Genomic DNA, 11,284 nt, shown 5'->3' with positions numbered 1-11,284 from the left:
ATTCAAGCATGAGTTAACTTCTTAGATGCTTCAGGCATAAGCTAACTCCTCATACATGAATATATTTTCATGCATTACTCAAACATTATCATGACACCAATCATTTCTTCATTAATACCTCATCATTCTGTTATCATCATCTATCACAGTATTTGTTTCAGGCAAACTAGAATCAGCAAGATGAGCTGAGACTCATTTTTCGATGACCAAATGCTTTGGTGTGCGGCATGTAGAGACCAATGCCCTTCACACCCACATTGATAGCAAACCTCTGGCTAGAATTTTGCCTCAATAAGTATGGTCGCCATTGATTATCTTGATCGATTTACTTCGTATTTTGAGCTCAAAACTCATATCACCCCAGTTATAACCTTACCTCAACCCTTTATAAAGTTGCTCGATTGGACAACATTATGTGCTTCAGGCACTAGTGAAAAACCAATCAGACATGCATTTTGATTCTTCATCAACAACTAGTTATGTTTCTTAGCCACAATGAGTGCTAAAATCAGCTTAGAATACTTCACATAATTTGTTGTCTTGTACTGCTGCTAGAGTACACGGTTACTCACATGAAAAGTATACATAGTATTTTCAAATAAGTATTTCTCTGAAACTTCCTGTTTGCAGAGTTTTAATTACAAGATTATTTTATGCAGAGCTAAATTATAGTCAGTTACTGACTTATAATCTTAAAACTTTGATATTAAAATGGTCAAATTGTGCCAGAGGGAGGACAATTAATGACTACTAGTCGAAATGGTCCTTCAGGGACTTCCATAATGTAATGGAGACTTTTCAATCAAATATTTAATTTTAAGGTCACGGTTCAAGTGGTGACGTATGAAAATAAGAGCTTGTGCCTTCTAGGCATCAGTGCTCTGTGACTTAGTAACAAAGGCTTGCCTCAATTCCTTAGATGCCAAATATATTCAATATCTATAGCCCAAGTTTAATAATTGCTTCCACCATTAGAGAGTTCAATAAAATCACATTTAGCAATGAAGGACATGATCTACAAGATCATCATTTTCATGTAACTCTACAAAGCAATATGTGACAACAATGGGAAAAACCACTATTTTGAATACATGTTCAAACAATGGATGAAGAAACACCATTTTACATAAATATGCGTATATGTATCTTAGTATTCTGATGCAAACATGGCAATCCGATACAAACATAATAAGACTTGATTATGCATTCCATATCCAAAGTCATAGAACATACATGGATACATATACATACAATTTGGTATATAACCACATGTATTCACCATTTTCAAGCATCATGGTTCATGTAGAGCTTAATTCATATCCATGATTCGGGAGGATAAAACAAGAGAATTTATATTTACAAATCCCATGTATTTACTGAAATACTTTAACCATAGCTTGATGAGGGGTTCATATACTCACAAGTAGTTAACAAACATAGAGTATTATCACACCAATTATCATAAGCACACATATACAGATAAAAAAATCAAAAGGAAGAATACTCATTTCGTAAAAACAAGGATTGGAGGTTCCAATTCATATTGGAAGGCACTATGCACAAACAAAGTCATAGATTTCATAATAAAATGCACAAGACAATTGATAGCAAGCTTGCCGTTCACTGAAAATCACGATAAAGACTCGTGTTGATAACGTGATGTAAATTGGCCTTTCGTTTAGCTCAATTCTCGCGTGGTGATTGCCTGGTAATTGCTTGGAGAATATAATCATATAGGGTAAAGAAGTAAAAGGAGAAAATGGACACAAGATGTAGAGCAAAATAACATGGGATCTTCCCGATCATTTCATTAAGCCTTCACCATCAGTTTATACTAATTCATACAACCTTTCATATCCTTAACATAAACATAATAATAATTAGAAGGCAAAGGAAGAGTCTTCAAGTTTAATGGCCATTATCAATTTATTTATAACACTCCCCCTTGGCCATTAAATAACTATACTCATGCCTCGTTGAAAACCTCACTAGAAAAATCCTGTGGGAAAAACCTAGTCGAGAAAAAGAGTGCACGAAGTATGTTAAACCATGTGTTGCACCGGTTGCCTCATTAAAAACCTTAGCCTAAGAAAACCCAGTGGGAAAAAACTTTGCTAAGGGAAAAAGAGTACAACCATAAACCTTCTAAAAATGTTATTATAATTAATTTTTTGATAATCTTTTGTGTGTGTGTGTATTATTAGTATAATTGACTAATAATTATTATGTTAATTAAGCTAATAATTACATGGATAATAGTATAATTACAATTAAAAATGGGTCGTTGAATTTTAAATAATAATTACAATTAATTCATCTAGATATAGAGGATGAGGAAAAAAGTAGCAAATTCAACTTCACTGGAGATCAAACCTAGAATCTCTGGTTCCGTAGACCAGCACCTTATCCATTGGGCCATGAAGTCATTTTTATTTTAAAAAAAATAACAAATCTATCTATACTACGAATAAAAAAAATCCTACTTTTGCTACTACCCGCCTAAACTACTTCCAAGCTATTACTATATAAAATCTAATAATTATTATGGTAAATAATAGCTCAAAACTAGACAAAAAAAAATAGGTTGAGGACTGTATTGGTTAACATTTGCATAGTTGAGGATGAATTAGGCAAAATTAGAAGTCGATGACCAAAGTGCTGAAATCCTAATGGTTGAAAGACCAAATTGAGTATTAACTCTATTCAAAGGTAAATACAAGAAATAAACAATTGCGAGGATTATTATGTTTAAAGTGGGCAGATTCCTTGTGTGCACAGGTATTTGGCCCTGTCTGTTAAGCCATTAAGTTATCGTGATTTACATCCTCTTAAATGTTATGTTGGGTCGGGGTGTAGGGGACCCTTGGGGTTGGAATTCAATCTTTTGGGGGTAGAAATAAACAAGTAAGCAAATAAAAGAATAAATATGAAATATAATTCAAATAAAGGTGAAATGATTCTGTTAAATGTGAGAAATGGTACTTAAAAGTTTTGTCAAACACCATTTTTCTCAACTCAATGTGTATACTTTGATAATCAATTTCTTATTCACCTACTATTCATTTTGAATGTATAATATATCAAATTAAACTTCTTACTTAGGAAATTCCGAATCCAATTTAACTCAATCCAAATCGAAAGTAGTACCCGCTCAAAGGGTGTGTTTGGTTCGCACATGGGAATCGGAATCGGAATGGGTATTAAATACTTAGTGAGGGTAATGAGTTTTGGTGAAAGTATTTAACATGTTTGGTAGTTGGGTGGAATGGGAGTACCAATATTGCTGTTTGGTTCGGGTTCGGGTGTTGCTTGCCTGATTACTCTGTCAATAACCAAACAGCAATATTGTGCCAAGATCTAGTGATTCCCACAATTCTCATCACGAGAATCGTGGCAACACCGGGTGGTGGTCACGATGATGGTCATCACCAGCCACGCAAACAACAATCATAGTGGAGGGTAGTAAGTGCCCAAAGCACGGGAACCACCTATGAACCCCCAGGCGGCGGCCCAGGTCATTCAGCAAGCAACGATATCCCTAGCCCAGTTGGGGGCGGAGATTCAAGGTCAACTGCCCCAAGCATCTGCGCAGAAGGAGAAAATAGAGGAACAAAGGACCCAACTTCTGTGTAGTGGTGCAACTCGTCGGCCAGCCATATATATGTCCGTCATGGGACGGTGGGGTGAAAGGGCTGCTATCCAGCCAAGGTTGTGGGCACAACCGAAGACCAAAAGGACCAAGGGTCCACACCAAGGTGAGCAGTCGCACCGGATGGAAGGGATGGGTGAGTCTGGGGGGGCAAACACCATGTTAGTCCACGGCGCTCAAGTAAACCCCAAACATGCAAAAGGAAGTGGTGGTGCCGAGGTGTAAGCCCTGGCACAGTGCTGGGCGCACCTCAGCTCTGTGCCGAGGTACAACACCTCGGCCTAGCGCCGAGGTGCAATCCCTCGGCACAGTGCTGGGGCGCACCTCAGCTCTGTACCGAGGTGCAAAAAAAAGTGTTAGGGCGTACCTCAGTTCTGTGCCGAGGTGCAAAAAAGGTGCTGGGGCGCACCTCAGCTCTGTGCCGAGGTGCAAAAAAACCTCGGCACACCTCAGCACACCATGGCTCTGTGCCGAGGTGTAGCACCTCGGCCCATCGCCTAGGTCGTGAATGAAGTTAATCAATATATGTCTAACTTAACTAAAGGCGAATAAAAGACATATTATAGTTTTGACACAGCGTATAAAGCAGATGGTTCCAGTACAATACTTGCAGATGCCCCTGAATTCTTGAATAGCATACGAGCTTCAGGCCTTCCAAATCATTCTTTAACATTAAAGGTTGGGTCACCTGTAATATTAATGAGAAACATTGATCACATTCTTTGACTATGCAATGGAACTCGGTTGGTTGTAACAAAATTAGCTAAACATGTTGTTGAAGAAAGCATCTTGGCAAGACATAATGCTGGAACAAAGGTATTAATAGCTAGAATGACTATCACACTATCAGACACAAGATTTCCTTTCAAGTTCAACAGAAGACAATTTCCACTCATGGTGTCCTATGCAATGACTATCAACAAAAGTCAAGGGCAAACATTGTCGAATGTTGGATTGATCCTAAAGAAACCAATTTTTGTTCATGGTCAATTATATGTGGCTGCATCAAGAATAAGTCAACTAGACGGCCTCAAAATTTTAGTTTGCAATGAATCAAAAAATATTTGTACTTCTACTACTAATGTAGTTTACAAAAAAGGTTTTTAATAATCTGTAATTTGTGCTTTCAATAATATTATCTTTTCTTATTCTCTTTTTACAACAATACTTCATTTTAATTTATAGAATACTTCGTATTAGTCTGTGCATCGCACGAGTCAATAGCTAGTAATTGTAATTTCTTTTCCACGTAAACACCCAAACTTTAAAACTCTATGTTTTGTAAGAGAAAATTAAAACTCTAGGAATTGAAATAGTTATCCTTCACATTGAGGAATTTCAAAATTACAACATTAAAAATTTAACGTCATCAATAAAATAATGTACTTAACAAATACACAAACTCAAAATATATCCAACTAGATAATATCTGAAAACGTAATAAATGTGAATGAAGGTTATACCCCTCATTTATGTCTGTTTTTTCCGTTAAGTTTTTTTGTACAATATGCTATAAAAGTTGTACTACATAATGTTTTGGACAAATATACCCCTACCGTTATAACTTCTGTTATCTTTTCCACTATTGTTACTATGCACATGCAGCCACCATATATTTTCTTATCTTATTTAGTAATAATAATAAAATATGCACATTAAATATTAGAGTTATATGTTAGTTATTTTTTAAAATATAAATATCTAATTTATAAAAATATTTTACATTATTATTATTATTATTGTTGTTGTTGTTGTTGTTATTTACTATATTAAAATTTAAATAAATTTAAAATTTTAATATAAAATACTAATATTGGGCACCTAATTTTTGCACCGAAAAACTTGTATCTACACTTATAATAAGAGCCAATAATGTTAGACCCTTAATTGGAACTAAAAATATGTTGGTGTAATAGTCTGCTTTAAAATATTGTACTTTGTGTTCTCCTTATTGTGCAACCTCCAATTAAATTCCTAATATATCCTAATCTTTTATAATTTTACCAAATTTTTCCGTTAAATATAACGGAAGTTTAACATTAAATTCTTTAGGCAATTTGTTTTTTATTGCAGTTTTCAAAAAAATTGGCAATATTTTATAATACAATTCTGTATAGATTCCTAACTTAAAATTAAAATATTGAAGTCTTAATAAGATTCTATAATACAATTTTGTATAGATTCCTAACTAAACCATTATTCTACCCAAAACAACAATATATAAACACCTCCCATTCTCACTGGTATTCACCCAAAACTAAACCGAACATATTCTGCAACACACCATCTACTTGACATTTTATAGGTATGATTGTCAAAATATTATCATGCTAATTCTATTATTTGTATTTGTACTCATAATGATTATACAGTTTTTTTTTAAGAGGAATGATGGTGTACTCATTAATTAGTATAACTTCAATATTGTTATGTAAATCTATCTATTGTATAATCTGTTCATCTATACTTGTATCCTTGTGTGTAATGTTGGGGTTCTCATTATATTCCTCTATAATCTAAACATTTTAGTTACCCCTAACTCCCTAATATATGATTTTTGAATTTATGTTGTGGTTCCAATTATATTATTTCATAACATCCTTTATGAACATATTTTCCATGACACAAGGATATTAGTAATGACAAATGCAGTAAAGTTAATTGATATTGACACACAAACTGTGGGCTGGAGCCCGTGGCGGAGCCAGAAAAGAATTTCAGTGGGGGCGAAAAATGAAACACTTAATATAGTCATAAATATTGTTAGATATGGACGAAAAATAAAACATATAAAAAATTTATAAAAATATTTATAACAATATATGAAACATATTTAATTTGATAAAATAATTCAAATAGAAAACACATTATAAATTACACATCTCATTATTAAATTTTAAAAAAGAAACTTTATGAAAAGGAAATTAAAAAAAAAAAAAACTTTATATACGTATTATATATTAAAAAAGCTATGAAGGGAACCTACTGGCTACTACCCTTAAGATTTGAATAAAAAGACTTTGGAAAGATCATCAAGGGGAGAATAAGGCTCTCATGATTCGAACCCTCGCCATTTCACTAGTAAGAACGTGCACCAACCAACTACACTAACAATCATTTGTTTACACATATCTGTTTTCATATACTTATATGTAAAATGTATTATATATACATATATACATACAAAGGCTATATATGTGGGGGGGTGGGGGCAGCTACCCCCACTGCCCCCATTGTGGCTCCGCCACTGGCTGGAACTGTATAGTTCATGTCATTAAGAAAAACAAACCAAAAAACGCTATTGGAACGCCTAAGAAAAAGTATATGCTTATCGTATTTGAGGATGAAACACTAAGTAAATAGTAAATTTTTTCTCCCTTTATTATTATTATTATTATTATTATTATTATTATTATTATTATTATATTTTTATCATTATTAGTATTATTATTATGAAGATGCTCTCATTCACCACCAACATAATTGTAAATGATATATCTAAATGCAAGGAACTCAGGTTCAATTAATAGTGTTTGATATTGACATTGGAATGTATGATATCACTTTACAAACCAACAAATGGTACATCATCTCAAATGTCATTGTCAAACCTGTCAGGACGAACTATAAAGTACTTGATAACAAATACAATTACATATGGATTGTAAATGGTCGGATCGGTGTCCAAACAAGTGACAATGATGACACACCATTTGCTCCCATGTAAGTGGTTTATTTGTTTGTATTTATTTTAGTTGCAATTTAGCTATTTACAATTTCGTCATGTTTTATTAAAATATATAAGTATCGAGACTATTTCTTTGATTTTTATTAATTTAGCATTTTTTTTCTCATTATTATATAAATACTTTAACCAATTAAGAAATACTAATTTAAAAATAGGCATTGGGCATTGGTTTAATCGCGCAACGCACGTGTGATAACTAGTAGTTAGATAAATGGGAATCTATTAGTTAGATAAATGGGAATCTAAATAGAATTGTCAATTGTAAGAACGGCGCACATCAATTATTCCAATCCCTTCTCTCTGCCGCAAATTACAGCATCGTTACATTTGTCCAATTCAAATGTCCCATTCAATCATCCAAACCGTAACGTACGTGCCACTTCAAACTTGACCTCTTTTGCTCGGTCAATATCCGATGTACTTGAACTTTTACACGCGCTAACATAATTTTATCTTTGGATCAGTTTCTGTGTCTCTTGGAGCAAGTAGAAATTAGTCGGGTGGAACTAGACCGCTAGACGAATGGAAACAGACCTGGAATATCTCATGTGTTTACACCAAAAATGATTTTATTATAATAAAATAGCATATTTCCTTTATATATTTATATGAAATAGCTAGCGATTATAATTTCTTGTTCATAAAAGATGAAATTCTTTACTCCAAGAATCCTCACATCTTAATCCACAGGCGATTTTAATTGATTATATTAATATTGAAATAAACATCATTGACTCATAAAGTGTTCATGAGGGTTTTGATTTTCCATTAACAAATACTATTGAAGTTCTTCACATTTGTATTGCAAATGTAGAGGGGGTAGGGCCTATTTGTTAATATATGGACAATAATATAATTTGGAAACTTTTAAAGTCTTTTTTTTTTTTTGATAGTAAAGTCTTTGTTAATAGGTCTAGGAACTAAAACTACCACCTCATTAAAATATGGGTCTAATGTGAACAATCCCAACCAAGTTGATTTAACAATTAATTTGGTAATTACAAGGTTCAATTGTTTAGCTCATCATTGAAACTATTTATTAGACTTCTTGGTTTGATTCAGTCAGTTATGAGTAACATAGGCTGGTGGTTAATTTACTTCATTATATTGTGGGCATTTGCTGACTAAGATAAACTTCACTCAGAGCGCACATTCAAGTAACCTAGATTGACTTACCTCCTTGTGGTTTTTTATGAGTTAGGATGACCTTTACCCATAACGCACTTTCAGATAGCAATTACAAGTTTTTCTGTAAATCAAAGGAGCGTCATTAAATAATACTCGTATTTATTTTTCTTTTCTTCACGTATTCTAAAGAAAATCTCTAGTGCATTATTCAATTGATATTTATGCGAGAAAATGTCAAACTTTATGCATCATTGAAGTGACTAGATACAATAATAACAATAACAATAATCTGCACTTTGAAAAGGTGCATGAAACCGTATTATTTTCTTCAATTCAACTTTAGCTTCGATTCGTTAATTAGTTGTCCCTTTCCATTTGGATAAATTAAACTAATTTTCTTTTTTTCTTTTTCTTTTTCTTTTTCTTTTTTATTTTGCTAGTTTTCTTTACTCAGGATTGTAACTTAATCTTGAGGCATTCTGTAAAGTATTTATAATAAATTAATTAGATAACAAAAATTGTGTGAGACCGTCTTATAAATTTTTATCCGTGAAATGGGTCGAGTCGTAACCAACTGAGGGTATAAATATCATAATGTAAATTATATGTATTACAATATTTATCATTAGTAACAATCAATTTTTACCTAAATAGTATCATAATTTCACATATAAGTATTACAATATCTATCATAAGTAATATTTATTTTTAATTCAAATAGGTATTAAATTTTCTACAATAAGTATTACAATAAGTAACCATTTCACATTTAAATATTATAATATTTATCATTATTAATAATCATTTAACCTAAATATTAGAATATGTATTATAAGTAACAATTTATTTATTGCAAATTAGTATTACATTTTTTTTTAATAAATTTTATGATTTCTATCGTACAAATTAAGATACCTGAGACAGCTTTACACAAGTGCGACACTCTCCCCTTAATAAGAAGAGTCACACTTGTGTGAGACTGTATCCATGACTCCATGAGACGAGTCAAGTCGGGTTGGGTTACTATGTAAATGTAATACTTATACTGAAAAATGCAATACTAATTAGGAATAAAGTGGTTGTTATTTATATATAAGAGAAAACATAATACTTTTGAGGACAAATATAATACTTTTATATTTTTATGTAAAAGTATTATTTTTTTCATCAAAAGTATTATATTTTTTCCCTTATAAATAATATTGGTAAATGTTTGTTAATGTAATACTTTACATCAAAATGTAAAAGTATTATATTTTCCTATATAAATAATAAACATTTTATTCATGATTTAGTATTATAGTTACTTAGTATTACAGTTACTAGTAATTACATTTCATTTTGACCCAACATGTTTCTTGGACAAGGATCCTTGAGATGGTCTCAGAAGTTTTTGCCTAATAAGAATTGGGATCAGTTATCATTGTTAGCGAAATTAAGATATTGAATTAATCAACGAACTGATATATGTTTTGAGATAATTCTTTTTATGAAGTGTTTATCTTTATGAGTTTATGAAATGTTTAAATAGTTGGAGAGAGTTTAAGAGAAAATGCTATTATATTATTTATTTACAACAAAAACTCAGACACAGTCCATGAATGGAAAATGAACAACAAGATCATACAAATGAATATATATGATAATAAAGTAAATGCGCTGAAAAGTAACTCTCAAAAGGAAAAAAAAAAAATACTGAAAAATAAGTAGCAATGGAAATGCATAATCAAGAATAGGTAGGGCCCATCATCTTCTAAATCTACCAATCAAGATGGCACCTGGTCCGCTCGAAACTCCCAGACGATCTGCCGTTGGATTGCAAAGGGACCTTGAGATCGCATTCGATGGTGGGCTTAATCTTCCTAGTCTTGATCCACCCAATCTTCAGTCTAATTCTCAGGTAAAGCTTGACGTCAATTTCGTAAATCCCGCGGCTCTTCTCGTCGTTGTAGCTGCTCCGGTCGCCGGAGTCGAGGGAGACGATGTTATTGCTCCTGAACGCGGTGCTGAGGGCGGTGGTGTTCTTGTGGCCCTGGTAGAACGTTTCGAGATTCTGGGTGCTAAACCGCTGGCCCTTGTAGAACGCGGAGGCTTCGAAGTGGTCGTAGTAGATGCCGATGCGCTTGTTGGGGTTGCGGACGGTGAAGTTGAGGGCGAGGTTGTAGTAGAGGGAGCTGTTGGTGGTGGAGAGGTCGAACTGGGTGAGGGCGGCGTCGTCCACGTAGAATTTGACCTTGTTGGGGCGGAGGACGAGCCAGAGGACCAGCGCCACCACGCCCAGAACCACCAGGAGGGTGCACAGGATCTGGCAGAGGCAGTTGCAGAGGCAGCTGAAGAGGCAGCCGCACGGGTTGCAGCTACTGCCGCCGCCCGGGCGGTGGTAGGATTTCGCCGGAGGCGGGACGGACGGGCCGTAGTAGGCTCCGTTCAAGTGCGGTTCCGGCATGATATAATTGAGCTTTCTTTAGTTTAGGTAGGTTGAGGCAATAGAAAAAAGAGAGTTGTGACTTGTGAGAATTAAGATAGTGAGATTGGTGGGGAGAACTGGAGAAGGAGTTGTATTTATATGGTTTGTTTGGATGTGGGAAACGTGGAATTGGTAAGAGGAGCAGAGAGCGTGTGATATAATAACGCGGTTGCTTGAGGGGTTATTTTCAAGGAGGGGATGGAGCCTAGCAATTTCCTTCTACATTATTAATTAGATCAAGGCGTTGAATAGTTGACAAGCTAAGGCCCGGAGGCCGGATGGGTGTATGCAT

General features: G+C 34.0%; 1 protein-coding gene across 1 annotated transcript; it reads right to left on the bottom strand.

The window, feature by feature from the left end:
- Window positions 1-10,066: 10,066 nt before the first annotated feature.
- Window positions 10,067-11,072, bottom strand: LOC116014613 (NDR1/HIN1-like protein 3). Its single transcript, XM_031254613.1, has one exon. The coding sequence runs from the start codon at window positions 10,969-10,971 to the stop codon at window positions 10,285-10,287; it is 687 nt and encodes a 228-aa protein (XP_031110473.1). The 5' UTR covers window positions 10,972-11,072; the 3' UTR covers window positions 10,067-10,284.
- Between the last annotated feature and the right edge of the window lie 212 nt (window positions 11,073-11,284).

This window comes from Ipomoea triloba, chromosome 1, assembly GCF_003576645.1.
Source record: "Ipomoea triloba cultivar NCNSP0323 chromosome 1, ASM357664v1".
NCBI classification, from domain to species: domain Eukaryota; kingdom Viridiplantae; phylum Streptophyta; class Magnoliopsida; order Solanales; family Convolvulaceae; genus Ipomoea; species Ipomoea triloba.
The sequence above is the reverse complement of the archived record's forward strand: the minus strand, read 5'-3'. Positions and strand labels throughout refer to the sequence as shown.

What these genes read in the sequence shown, in the direction of transcription:
- LOC116014613 (XM_031254613.1), bottom strand. Translation starts at nt 10,971, where the DNA reads ATGCCGGAACCGCACTTGAACGGAGCCTACTACGGCCCGTCCGTCCCG.